Source organism: Perca flavescens, chromosome 7 (assembly GCF_004354835.1).
Source record: "Perca flavescens isolate YP-PL-M2 chromosome 7, PFLA_1.0, whole genome shotgun sequence".
Taxonomy (NCBI): Eukaryota; Metazoa; Chordata; class Actinopteri; order Perciformes; family Percidae; genus Perca; species Perca flavescens.
Window position 1 is genome coordinate 22,364,040 of NC_041337.1, and position 14,746 is coordinate 22,378,785.

Sequence of the window (14,746 nt, forward strand, 5' to 3'; positions counted from 1 at the left end):
ACTAAACAACCAATGACTAAAGGCTATGTCTTACGTGAAGCTGTGAAAAATGGGCTGACCAAGGAGCGTCATTGACTTGTGACATATATAATTGCTCTATGTAAACAAAATATGCTGTCACAGTGCACTTATGAGTCCACTGGCTCTATACAAGGAAACTATTCAGGGCATTTCCATAAATGTCTGGTGTATATTAAGCTACACTGTATTGAGACCTGAGTATCATTATTTGGTTATTGATAAAATCATTTTTACCTTTAACTCTCCTGCTTTCTTTCCAGCCAAAATTAATCTGAAAAACAGACATTGTTTACGTTGGTAGCATGTCATTGATACAAATGTGTTCTTTTCCAGGTCTCGAGCACATTGAGCAGGATGAGAGGGTTTCCATGGGCATTGATGGCAACCTGTACTTCTCTAATGCCTTACAGAAAGACACTCGTCAGGACTACTGTTGCTTTGCTGCCTTCTCCAAAATACGCACCATCGCCCAGAAAACCGCCATGGCTGTCGTGGTCAAGAGCTGTAGGTTTACAAAATAGTCTGTGTGGCTTGAACCAATATCCAGCCAGCGGTACTGCTGTAGTTCACTTGTAGAAAATGACATCAAGGACAGATCCCCGAAAAGTGAAAAGAAAATGTTTATACAAATCCAGGTAGTTTTACTGTTATATTGAAGATGTTCCTCTACTGCATACAAAGAAGCAGGGCTTGTCTTGTCATGTTTATGCTCAAGGAAACTCTGTTATGACACGGAATTGAGCAATACATGTTGGGGAAGACAAACCATCACTACCAGTATCATTCTCACTGTATTTTGTTTTTGTTCTAGTGAAACGTGGCAATGAATCTGCTGACAGTGACAATGCCAGTGAGTGATATCCACACATCAAAGCCTTCACAGTATAAATTAAAACACATTTCATATCATGTGAACCAGCAGCATAGTTGGTTTGCACGGTAACAGATTGACAGATTATAAACTTGTGTTTAGATAATTTTAACCATGATTAAAATTATAAATATGGCTGAGGAAGACCATTCCCTATGTTCAACACAGCTGAAGCCCCTGCACTGAGAATGCCTGGCCTGCTGCTGCCCTCTGGTGTTCAGACAGAGATGGTGCTGTTGAAGGGAGAGCATCTCCAGCTTGAGTGTATACCACAGGGATAGTATGTATACATGCGGTATCGTCACATTATCACTATATATATATATATATATATATATATATATATATATATATATATATATATATATATATATATATATATATATATATATATATATATATATATATATATATATATATATATATATATATATATATATATATATATATATATATATATATATATATATATATATATATATATATATATATATATATATATATATATATATATATATATATATATACACACATATATATATATATATATATATATATATATATATATATATATATATATATATATATATATATATATATATATATATATATATATATATATATATATATATATATATATATATATATATATATATATATATATATATATATATATGTGTGTGTGTGTGTGTATATATATATATATATGTGTGTATATGTATAGTATCATATTTATCTGCCATTGGGGCTTATAACATGTTGTTTCATGTTGTAGTCCCACTCCAAAGATAAGCTGGATGAAAATGGGAGAAAAGCTGCCTCCACGGACAAAATATGACAACTTTGGAAAGGTGTTGTCCTTATCTGGTGTAGATGAGAGAGATGCTGGGAAATACTTGTGTAAAGCCCAAAACTCTGCTGGAGAGGCTGTTCACTACTTTGATGTAATAGTGGAAGGTAGGAGCTAATTATGTTTTTGTTTTTGCTTCAAAGAGAAAGCTGAGATGGCGTTTTGTGGAGTTTTTTTCTTTTTTATTCAGACCGACACTTGTCTTCTTAATATCTCCCAGAGCCACCAAAGTGGCAGACAGAGCCTCCTCCGAGCCAGCTGACCGTGATCGGGTCTGATGTTTACATCAAGTGCTCGGTCAGTGGAAAGCCACAGCCAGAGATAACATGGAGGAGGAATGGAGAGTTTTTCAGAGGTGAGTGGGAATAATTCTAGCTGTGGTTTATGCATCTTTGTCTAACGGGCAGGAGGACAGAGACACAAAACTTCAACCACAAAACTTCAACCACACAAGTTAAAGTCGAAAAGCAGCTGTTCTGCCAAGTGTCCTTTGAGACAAGCTTGACTCCTTGACAGGGAATGATTTGTTTACCACAATTTAGACACTGATTCCATTAAAAGTAATTTTAGTTAATTATAAGTACTTTTTACAATGTCTTCTTGCAGAAATGTAGGGTAAGAAGGATTTATTCTAATTATTATTACATTTCTCAGCAGAGAATGCAAGACAATCTGGTTGATTTCCACTGAAGTTTACTGTTCAAGATTTACCATCACCTCATATTTACTGTTAGGCCGTATGTGATAGTATCGCCTTTTGTTCTGCTGTAAAACTTCCTGCCTCAGTACTTGTATGTGTCTTTCTTTATGTAAAGTGTTCTTGTCAAAAAGTAATATTGGCTAATATATATTTTAATCATTATCAATCTGCCGCTTATTTTCCCCATTAAATGATTAATCACTTGTCAAAAAAATGAACAATGCCCATGCCAATTTCCTAACCGGGAAAAAGAGCAAATCTTCATATAAAAGAAAAAACTGGAACTAGAGAATGTCATTATACAATTGACTGATTCTAACAATTGTTGCCAACTTTCTGACAATCAGCTAATCAATCAACTATCATTTAAGCTCATATTTTTATCAGATTTTTTAAACTTTTAAATATAGTGTAGACCTTGAGGAACAATTTAGATGTTTTTATTTATGTATGTTGCTGTCAGATGACCCAGAGAACAACAGGCGAGTGCTCGATGACACTGTGGTGCTCCATAATGCCAGACCAGAGGACAGTGCTGTCTACCAGTGTGAAGCCTCCAATGATCATGGCAGTGTTCTGGCCAACATTAACATCATGGTCATAAGTGAGTATTACAGCAAGACTTAAACCTTGCACAGCCAGTGAGTACATAGTTACTACCTAATAAACACAATGGCCACTTTTATCAGGTACACCTGGCTCGGGGTAATGTTGTGTAGTTTGTGTCTGCTTTTGAGGTGGTTTATTCTCATTCAAGTTATTCAAGAGGTTATATTATTCTTATTCAATCTTATATCTCCTGCGTTACAAGAGCGTCTGAATTATATCTGTGTTTTTAGTCTTCTGCTCTTCTGTCAGATTTCTTTTTTTTTTTCATGGGCAATAAGTTGACATTTGAGCAGCTGTAATCTCTCCTCCCTCCCCTTGTTCTTAGATATGGCTCCTCGGATATTGACAAGGGATAACCAAGAGTACGCTGTAGTACTAGGAGGGGATGTCATCATGAACTGCAGTGTTTTCAGCTCTCCACCATCAAACATATCATGGTAAGTGATAAGAGCAGGTATATTTGTAGTCTTGGTGACATCTTTCAGTCTATGAGAAGTTTTTGAACATTTGACACATAAGACAGGAGAACTTCACACTTTTATTCAGTGTAATGTGTTTTCTTCTGGTAATAGTCCTGTGCAATTTACAGATGTTTGTGCTGTTGTCTCAAGAAAAAACAAGAGCACATACTGCATCAGCGTAGTAACTCATGCTAGTAATCGCACAGTGCTTCAGGTGTCTGCATGACAAATTATGACACTTCATGTCTGTTTAATGAGACATCTTCTGATCCTCTTCTGTTCCTTGAAATTGGGCTACTTAAATCTATGAACAATCACTGCAGCTCTGCTACAGTTTTACAAAAAGGGAAATAGGATCTCACAGTCCATGACAAAATTAATTTTAATTTTTACAAAGACCCTCAGAACATGAGGATACTTCTTCTGATTCTATTAGATGATATTCCACCTTGTTTCAAAAAGAAGTTGGCAACATTGTTATTTCAATTAATTTAAATTCAAAGGTACACAATTAAGTATGGATAAATAATATATGATATACTGAAGATTATATACAATATGGAAGAGAAATCAAATAGAAACACCACCTGTTCACCACAGCCTACAACCTCACTTAGCTCTGGTTCCCCAATAATTCTGTAGAGTGTCCTTGGGTTTTGTGAAAGGCGCTATGTAGAAAGTTATTATTAATAATAATAATAATAATAATAATAATAATAATAATAATAATAATAATAATAAATCTGACCTAAACCAAGTACTTGGTTGATAAAAACAAGAAACTGTTGCATCTTAAAGCTTTAGTGCATAACATTTTGAGATTAATGTCCGTTACACTAAAGCCATTGCCAGATGAGTTGCTATAAAGCTAATCAAGACTATCAGCTCCACACAACTCTCTGTATTTTGCAGTATGGCTTTGTTCAGAAGATTGTGTTGTCCAGTGTTGTTGTCATACTTAGAATTCCTCAAACTACGCACTATAGCTTTAATTGGCAAACTACAATTTGCGATTCATATCGAATGAGTTGTATACATGTTAAAAGAGGTGTAAAAACTTTCTCTCCTAGGTCCAATGATGATAAAGCCATCGAGGGAGAACGATTTCTTGCTCTGAGTGGATCTTTGCAAATCATTGGTGCAGAAAAAAACGACAGTGGGAAATATGTGTGTGTCGCCTCTAACACAGAGGGCAAGTCAGCTGTCACTGCTTATCTGGATGTGAAAGGTATCTCAGCAACATAAGTCCTTTCTATATATTAGTCACTGCACACGATTATTCCTCTTCCAGTGCCACTTCACCCAAATGACAAACAGTTTTAAAATGTTTCTATCTGCTTGGCTAGATTACGGGTGGAGGCAACATATTTTTAGTTCAATTGTTCAATAGAAGGCTTTGGCTTGTATGCAAAACCACATAGCAAAAACAGTTTGAGATCTGGAAGGTTGAATCCTTTTTAACACGCTCTGCTGTGATTGATTAAAGTAAAACTAGGTGCTCTGTCCTTTTGAAACATGCTTATGCTGAACAGCCAGTACATATCTTAGAATCATTGATGTTATGAAGAGCTGCAGAATACATAATAATGTGGTGAAACACATTTAAGAATAATTTTTTCATGGATATGTTTTTGTAAATGCAAATCACCATGGAAATTTATTGAGCAATATCAAGACATTTCCATTTTGATTACTCATTTCACAAATCACAGAGGCAGTTACTGTGAGAGGGACTCATTTATAAAGTAAATAATGTGGCTCAACTTCAAATATTCACATCTTATTTGAATCCTGCAGGAATTATGAATAATTATTTTCTTTTGCAGCAGACTTACTTAAGACAAATATTATCTTATCTGTTTTATGTATGCACTTTTGTCCCTGGCGTTTTCTTTTTTATCTTTAGACCCTACAAAAATAGTAATTCCACCTCAGGACTTGCAGATCATCAGTGGGACCACAGCCCAGTTGAAGTGCCAGGCAGAGTATGATAAAAGCCTGCGGGGTGCCTTTGAGGTGGTATGGAGGAAGGATGGTGAGGAGATCCCACTTTCCTTTGAGGAACATTCCAGGTAGGTTGCTGTCGTTTGATAGTGCTTCCATTAGTTTTCAGGTGTGTTTTTCCTTAAGATGGCTTTGTTCAGTGGCATTATCTCTATGCTAATGCTAGGGAAGAATAAATGCATGAAAAGTCCCAAAAGCTTTGTGTCTTATCCAGCTGGTCTTTTGTATGCTTAATGAATTGACTGATTACCTCTGCCAAGGATGTTATATTTTTGTTTGCCTGATTATAGATTATTGCCCGATTATCTAAAAAAAAATTCTACAGTTTCAGTAACAGTTGTTGGAAAGTGAGGCCATAGCAGAAACTACTGCACTCATTTGAATGAGGAAAAACTGGCACAATAGCAATGTAGAGGATTGTGCAGCTTTGGCAGAGGTACTTTATGCTTACTTACTTGATTGATTAAATATATATTACAGCTTCATACTAACGAATTTGCTTATACGTTCAGATACTTTGTGGACGATGGCATGCTGCAGATCATGAATGTGAACCAGAGCGATCAGGGAATATACACATGCATTGCTAGAACCAGCATAGACGAGGACAATGCTACTGCACTACTCACCGTGCTGGGTAAGCTGGTTTTGTAAATAACCAATTATTTCTTTTGTAAATAATTCTTTGAAAGGACTTAGAGCATAGACAGGTATATGAATGATTTAAAACAGGGTGTTGCCTTGTGGTTTGGACAGGGCCTGAAGTTTTTTTTTGGTCACTTGCCACTGTGGCAGGTTGATTTTAAAATCCTCTAGCTACAGAGGCTTTTTACAAGCCAAATTTGTTTTGCCTCATAAAGGTGAAATACAGGAAATGCCCAGGCATCGTTCATGAACTTGTTCCAAATACACACTTAAGTGCTGTTAAGTTATTAAGGAAATCAATACTGCACTATATGGAACAATATATACAAACAATATAACTAAAAACAATACTGCACTGCAGTACATTTGTTCTGTACTGCTGTTAATCAGCCATTCACGGACCTTGTTGTCGTCACCAACTGTCCACTTGGTATTAAAACGCCTTTTACTTTTTTTTGAATCATTCATCTTTTTGTTGGTTGCTTGTTTCAGCCGGCATCTTTACCCCGGTAATGTGCAAAAAACAACTAATGAATCACTCAATTCTAATTGGCTTCCCACCAACATGGCACATAGATTGACAGTTTCACCCGCATTTGGCGCGTGGTCGGGTGTTCATTTCAGTCCCTGGGTTTAGGTATCATTATCACGTTTAAACTCTCCAGATGTTATGGATATTAAAAAAGCAGTTGCTACTGAGCATCTAATGTTGTTGTATGTATTTTGTGTTGCAGACATTCCTGATGCTCCAAAAAATATAAAGATATCTGAACTCAAGAGTCCGAGAAATGTTCACCTGTCTTGGATACCTGGGAGTGATCACAACAGCTCTGTAACAGGTAAAAGTTAATGAAGTAGATAAAGCTTAATAATGCAAAAGAGAAATGACATCTTCTCAGAGATCGTCAACAGTTGCTTGTATACATAGACTGTAAACATATTATATATTATTTTTTACATTCTATGCTTGTATACTGTTGTGACTGTTAGTTGTTACACTTAAGTTTACAGCCTACATAATGATGTAATTACGATGTAATGATGGTGTAATTTCAAAATAATTAGAGTGAGGAAATTATGCTTGTGGGCCCATGCCAACTCTCACCATCCCTAAGAAACACCCAGACTGAACAGTAGAATAGATCCAAGTTTTTTATCCATTGGGAAGTTTTCTTCACTCACCGTAGACAATACACAACTTCATAGTGTATTAAGAATATACTTTACATGCACACACTGCTTAGGAACCTGGCACTTTCAGCTGATTTTGTTCAGTGACTGCTGTGTGGATAAAAGATCTCTTACACAGATATAGGTTGAACTGACATCACAAAACACTGTCATGTCTCCTCTGATTCTGCTGCTGTGATCACTGTTGAGTGCTAACTAAGGTTCTTTAACAAGTGATGGCTGCAAATATGAAGTGCTGAGGATCCTGGCAGGGAAGCTTGTGTCTCATTTATGCTTTAAAAAAGGACTAATTTATTTTTGGAACTTAAGGATGATAAGAATTTACATCAGTTGATGTATCCTTGTAGTGTTTATTAGCTTTGAAATGTGTTATCTATGATCAGAAATTAGAATAAAAATGTCTGAAGAAGATCCTTTGTGCGGCCGAAATGTGCTGTCATTTTTATTTGTTTAATTAAACATCTTGGAGCAAAAGACATGGGTTGTGAGGCCAGCTCTTTTCTCAATATTTATGGATCAGTTTGGCTCAGCACCAGGTGGATGTGTGTGTGTAGAAATATTCATTTTAATTATTTTGCCATGGAAATTGCCAAAAGCTATGGCTGTGCCTGAAATCACTCCCGTGTTTACTCATTTGTTATGATAAATGACATTCCTGACATTCAGTTGGGTACTCTTAGCAAGTATTTAACTCCAATTTTGGACACCTATGAATCATTATCATTTCGACACACTTACAGGTGTAGTGTGGCATAACGAATTCACACATCTCAGGAACAATTGCAGTTACAGAACAATATTATCATTAATTTGTTTCTGGTCACCTGTCCAATATTCACTTTATTTTATGATCTAAATAAACTTTTTCAGAATGTTGAACTGTTCCTTTATTAGTTTAGTGAAAGTGTTGAACATGTACTGTAGATAATGTATCAATAATGTATAGTGGACTGTGCAGTTAGTGAAACAAATAAAAGGAATCTAATGGCATGCTTTCTCAGAAATTGTGAGAGGAGGAAGTCACCAAAACCTCCTCCTCTCCTCTGACTCTGGCCACCTCACCATTCTTATCATGCTCGACCTCACTGCAGCCTTCGACACCTTCAACCACTCCATCCTCCTGTCCTGACTGGAAACCTACTGCAACATCACTGGCACTGCATTCTCCTGGCTCCGTTCCTATCTCACCAACAGACAACAGTTCATACACAACAACTGCACCTCCTCCAAGGTCCCCCAAGGTTCGGTGCTTGGTCCTCTCCTTTTCATCCTTTACATCCTGCCATTTGGAAATATCATACGCAAACGTGGTCTTCACTTCCACTGCTACGCCGATGATGTCCAGATCTACATTTCTACCAAATCCATCATCACAGCTAAATCCTTCACCCTGACCAACTGCCTCACTGATATTCAAACCTATATGAAAACCAACTTCCTCCAACTCAACTACAGTAAATCCAACTTGATCTTCATCGGCCCGAAATCCCTCACAAATAACACCCATAACTTCGGTCTCACTGTCAACAACTCCACCCTGTCTCTTCGACAGCAACCTCATAAACTCCTCAAAAACATTGCCCGTCTCCGCCCATCACTCACCTTCTCTGCTGCCGAAACTTTGATTTACGCCTTCATCACTTCTAGAATTGACAACTGCAACAGCATCCTCTATGGTTCATCTGCAAAAGCCTTAAATAAACTTCAATACATCCAAAACTCTGCTGCCCGTCTCCTCACACACACCCGTTCCCATGATCACATCGCACCTCCACTGGCTCCCTGTTCCCCTACGCATCCAGTTTAAAGTCCTCCTCTTCACCCACAAAGCCCTCCATAAACAGGCTCCTTCCTACCTCACAGACCTGCTCCACCGCCACAGTCCCCCCGTAACCTCCGCTCCTCTGACACAAACCTGCTCTCCTCACCACTCAGGACCAAGCACCGTACCTGGGGTGACAGAGCTTTCACCATTGCAGCCCCCTCCCTCTGGAACTCCCTACCTATACACATCCGTGACTGTACTGACCTGGACACATTCAAAACACTAATCAAAACACACCTCTTCAGATTAGCTTTCCACTTACAATAGTCTTACATTTCTCACCAGATAGTTACTGGTTTTATTGTTTTTAATTGCTTTTAATATGCTTGTTTTATGTGTTGGTTTTATTGCTTATCTGTTTTAATGTGCTGGTTTTACTGTAAAGTGTCTTTGAGTACCATGTAAAGTGCTATATAAATAAAATTTTTATTATTATTATTATTATTATTATTATTATTATTATTATTAATATTATCTGTTGTAAGGCGATGACTGAATGTGCATGTCTCTTGTCTCCTCCATGAGCACAGAATTTATAGTGGAGTACGAGGAGAACCAATGGGAGCCTGGCAGGTGGAAGGAGCTACAGAAAGTTCCCGGTAACCAGGCAACAGCCGAGCTATCACTACGTGGACACCTTAACTACCAGTTCAGAGTGTATGCTGTTAATGCTGTTGGACCTGGACCCCCCAGTGAGCCCACTGAGAGATACAAAACACCCCCTGCTGGTGAGGCTCGCTCCCTTTAATGAACATGTTCTGCTATGGTTACCTGTTGATTGTGAAAGCATGTAAAGTTTAAACATTTCTTTTGAAATGTGCAGCGAAAGTGTGGAGAGGCCAGCCTTTGGCCACAGGGCTTTGTAGCAGTAGGGGGTATGGATATTTCCAGGTCTCCGAAGGCTTTAAAGTATTAGCGTGGCTCTTATTTGAATATGCTTATGTATGAAATGAATGACTTGTACTACAATTGTCAAAGAGTGTTTCAGCTGAACAATATGGATAGATATTTGCATTTTTGCATGTTTAGCTATTTTTTTTTCATTTATAAATATTATACAACCTCTCTTCAAAGCTCCTGAGAGGAACCCAGAAAACATCAAAATTCAAGGCCATCTTCCTCATGAAATGGAAATTAGCTGGGAGGTAAGAGAAAGAGCATATTGATCTATCTAAGATTGAAATAAACAAAAACAAGAAACCATTATAGTATGGAGGCGTATTTCAATATTTCTCAGTCATCTGTACACTTTCCTGTTGTAGCCGCTGTTGCCTATTGAACACAATGGGCCAGGCCTGGAGTACAAGGTGAGCTACAGGAAACTGGGGGTGGAAGATGACTGGAGGGAGCATCTGGTCAAAAGACACTCCTTTACCGTGAGGAACACGTCCACTTTTATTCCCTACGAGATCAAAATTCAGAGCAGGAACAGCCACGGCTGGGGACCAGATCCTAAAGTTGTTACTGGTTACTCTGGTGAAGATGGTGAGTTAAAGACTTAATATGACTTTACTGTATGTGCTATTAATAATTTTCAATATATTTCCATATGTGTTTATATGCAACTCACTTGAGTTGTACTGTTTCATTAAAACATATCCTAAGGCTGAACACGCACATGTAGCTGTTGTTTTGTTTATGACTAACTGTGAACTTGTGTGTTACCATATCCCACCCATATGTCTTCAGTTGTCTTTTGGCATTGTCTGCGGGAAAATGTGTCAGGTTAAGTTCTTTCTTTTTTTCCTTTTGCCTATGGTTTTTTAACCCAGTGCAGGTGTGCTGTAGTGACTTTTCCTCCCCTCCTGAAGAAGAAGAAAAACACCTTTGCTCAATCCAGCAGGTGGCAGATAACCTTTGTAGAGCAGAGCGATGTCAAATTTCCACTTCTGTCTCAGAAGCTGTGGGAGATTTGACCGATCACAACACACTTTTTGCTGTAGGCTTATTAGCACAATGGCTGTTTATCTCTCTTGTGTCTGCTGTGCTTCTATCCTTTCCTACTTCCAGTTTAGTAACATGTAGAGCAAAAACATTAAGAGCAATTTAATTTTATGATTGGTGTTGTATTTGTCCCTAATGAAAACCACAAATAAAAAAAGAAAGCTGCCTCATTTGGTGTCCAGATGAGTATATATTTGTGCACATTTATGGTGATCTACCAGCATCACTGCTTTTATTTACAACCATAACCAGCAACAGATCATTTTGCACAGTCTAAAGCAAAACCATTTTGTTCCGCCTTTAACATAACCGTTCAGACCATCAAATTAGGCTGTTTGTGTCCAACAGGGTTATTTTTTTCTTTCAATTTCTGTACCTGCAAGCAAAGGTAGCCTGTTGTTTGCCGTATGTTTGTATTCCTGACCTTCCTCTCTGTGTTCTTCAGTCCCGACTGCCGAACCACGGGACGTAGCAGTGGAGGTGATCAACACCACTGTTCTGAGAGTTAGCTGGACCCCGGCTCCACCTGCCACAGCGAGAGGTCATCTAGGGGGCTATGATGTAAGTTTAATGGACCAGACTTTCAGACTACATTGTATAACTAAGGACCTTCAATGGCAACAGAGGAACTCAGAACGGAAATAATTTTGTAGCACTTCACAGTATTTTACAATAAAGTAATTACTCTTTGTTTACATGAGAAATATACAAAGGGGTAATTAGAGTCAACATCCTCTACCTGGGTTACCTGGAGCAATTAGATCTTTATTCTAGGTCTTCTTATTGTAATAGATATTTCCGGTCTTTACCCCTTTTCACTTGTCTGTCTTCTGTGTGTCATCACCAAAGGCAGCTCCCCAGGAGAGAGACACTGTTTTGTCTTTTATCATTTTCAAATGTTTTAATAGGTAGGCTATGGCTAATACAAAAATGTTTGTTATGTGATTTTAAAACCGTGAATATTATGTTCTCACTATCCCAATAGTCCCAGACTCAGCCCTGATATACAATACAGGCCAAAAGTTTGGACACACTTTCTCATTCAATGCGTTTCCTTTTTATTTTCATGACTATTTACACTGTAGATTCTCACTGAAGGCCTCAAAACTATGAATGAACACATATGGAATTATGTACTTAACAAAAAAGTGTGAAATAACTGAAAACATGTCTTATATTTTAGATTCTTCAAAGTAGCCACCCTTTGCTTTTTTATTAATAAGGGAAACAATTCCACTAATTAACCCTGACAAAGCACACCTGTGAAGTGAAAACCATTTCAGGTGACTACCTCATGAAGCTCATTGAGAGAACACCAAGGGTTTGCAGAGTTATCAAAAAAGCAAAGGGTGGCTACTTTGAAGAATCTAAAATATAAGACATGTTTTCAGTTATTTCACACTTTTTTGTTAAGTACATAATTCCATATGTGTTCATTTATAGTTTTGATGCCTTCAGTGAGAATCTACAATGTAAATAGTCATGAAAATAAAGAAACACATTGAAAGAGAAGGTGTGTCCAAACTTTTGGCCTGTACTGTACATGTTTTTAAAGCCAAGCTTTCATAGTAGTGTGAATATGTGATGCTGATTTATGGTTGAACAAAACATTACGGGTGACACATTGACATCACTTGTAAAGCAATAAAACTCACAGTTTCCTAAAAATAAAAGCATATGTCAGTTAAATTTGACAAATGCATATCTGGTAGTGACATAACCATTATAGTAATGAGCACATAGAGAAAGATTATTCCCTGAAATTGTAATATGATAAAATGCTGGTTGAAGAATGGGATGCCATCCCACAGCAGTGTGTGACCAGGCTGGTGACCAGCATGAGGAGGACGTGCCAGGCTGTTGTGGCTGTGTATGGTTCTTCCACACGCTACTGAGGCTCCTGTTTGTGAAATGAATAAGTTGTTAAATTGCCAATATGTCTTGTTCCTTCAAACTTCAATCATCCAATCCACCAAACACCAAACGAGTCAATGGCAGAATAAGCTGTTTGGCATTGGCATTACTCATCCCACAAATGCATGTTCCTTATAAATCGGGCACCATTTGAAAGGGAACTAAACAGGGTTTCCAACAGTATAAGATTTATTGCCAAAAAGCATTGTTACCACAGAGAAATAATCTACCAAACACAGATTTCCTTACTTTTTGTGCTAAGTTTGTCTGTCTGTCTGTGGACGCAGTTGCAAATAGCCAAGAAGGACACGGAGGATTAAAAAAACATAATGGACTCTGTAGAAGAGGTAATTATCTTCACTCAAGCTTCTGCACAGGAAAGTCACAAGACGTCACAATCTTCTGAACATAGCCATACTGAGAAATACAGAGAGAGTTGTGTGGAGCTGATAGAATTAATTAGCTTTGTAGCAACTCATTTGGCAAGGACTTGAATATAACACATGTTCATTAATATCAAAAAGTTACGCACTTAAGCTTTAACTTCACTGTGTCACCTGTGTAGGTGTTGGGTAGTATATGGGTGTTACAGAGGTTAACAGAGTGACAATGACAACAGGATTGTGTCAGCTACTCTGTCACACACCATCACTTGAGGTGATTGGTAACAAAAGGTGCATCTCTGATTCACAGTTCATATGATGTCTGATTTCAGATTTCTGCCTCATTAAATGGTAAACCAGCAATTAATTGCTGCTCCTCGACATTTTTTATTTCACTGTTGTGTCTTTCTCTTCCCTCCCTCCTATCTGTGGTCTCTGTTCAGACTTCCTTATCACCGTTATCCATTACTTCCCTCTTGCAGGTTCACTGGTCAAGGAAACGGAGTTTGCTGAATCCCAACAAGATTTTAGATGAGCGCCAGACCATGTCTTTTCCTGGGAAGAGGACTCATGCCATTGTACCGGGCCTCAAACCTTTCTCTGAGTACAGACTCACTGTCAATGTTTTCAACAAGAAGGGCAATGGGCCCAACAGTGACCCGGTCACCTTCAACACTCCAGAGGGAGGTGAGGTGACGCAAACATACAACACACAACAAATGGGTGCTTCTTTCACATTTAGAAATGATTGTGCTAAATAAACAAAAACTATACGCTCAAGCTTGCAGAACAATACAGTAATGCCATTTAACTTGGGCAACAAGGCATTTTAACAAAAGCACACATTTCATTTACATTAAAGTCCCTTACAAAATAAGTTACTTCACCTGGAGGTTTGAGCTTCACGTTGCAGCATACCTTTGTACCTACAAGTATGATTTGTGGCATCACAACTAGTTCATGGTCCATTATGCAACTTACACCAGAGTGATGCGGACACTTGAAAACCTCCAGTGACACTGATAATGGACTTTTCAGTGAAGTAGGAGACATTGTGTCCAGTAGTTAAACTCTAGAAATGAAAACAATTTACATATTCAGATATTCTGGATTTTTCAATAAGGTAGAAAGAGTATTTAATTTTAAAAAGTTAACCAGGTAATTGAACTTTTTGTAGGAAAAAACAATATAGACATAACTAATAATTCAAGTATTTGTATATGTTTCAAAGCATGTCTGAAATAATAAATTATAGCTACAATACAATGCTATCTTTAAGACCAGGAGATAAAGAAGTTGTCAAAGGTAGTATTTCTAAAGGCTGCTCA

General features: G+C 37.7%; 1 protein-coding gene across 8 annotated transcripts in view; it reads left to right on the forward strand.

The window, feature by feature from the left end:
- The window catches only part of chl1a (cell adhesion molecule L1-like a), a 53,483-nt gene that overhangs the window by 21,834 nt on the left and 16,903 nt on the right, over positions 1-14,746 (forward strand). For all 8 annotated transcript variants that reach the window (XM_028582338.1, XM_028582331.1, XM_028582333.1 and 5 more), the window contains exons 6-21: positions 355-525; positions 833-871; positions 1,061-1,172; positions 1,668-1,849; positions 1,963-2,097; positions 2,906-3,046; positions 3,377-3,488; positions 4,583-4,740; positions 5,419-5,584; positions 6,029-6,153; positions 6,896-7,000; positions 9,708-9,905; positions 10,252-10,322; positions 10,440-10,662; positions 11,567-11,682; positions 13,901-14,105. In XM_028582338.1, coding sequence (XP_028438139.1) covers positions 355-525; positions 833-871; positions 1,061-1,172; positions 1,668-1,849; positions 1,963-2,097; positions 2,906-3,046; positions 3,377-3,488; positions 4,583-4,740; positions 5,419-5,584; positions 6,029-6,153; positions 6,896-7,000; positions 9,708-9,905; positions 10,252-10,322; positions 10,440-10,662; positions 11,567-11,682; positions 13,901-14,105 — 2,259 coding nt within the window. The remainder of the gene's footprint in view (positions 1-354; positions 526-832; positions 872-1,060; positions 1,173-1,667; positions 1,850-1,962; positions 2,098-2,905; positions 3,047-3,376; positions 3,489-4,582; positions 4,741-5,418; positions 5,585-6,028; positions 6,154-6,895; positions 7,001-9,707; positions 9,906-10,251; positions 10,323-10,439; positions 10,663-11,566; positions 11,683-13,900; positions 14,106-14,746) is intronic.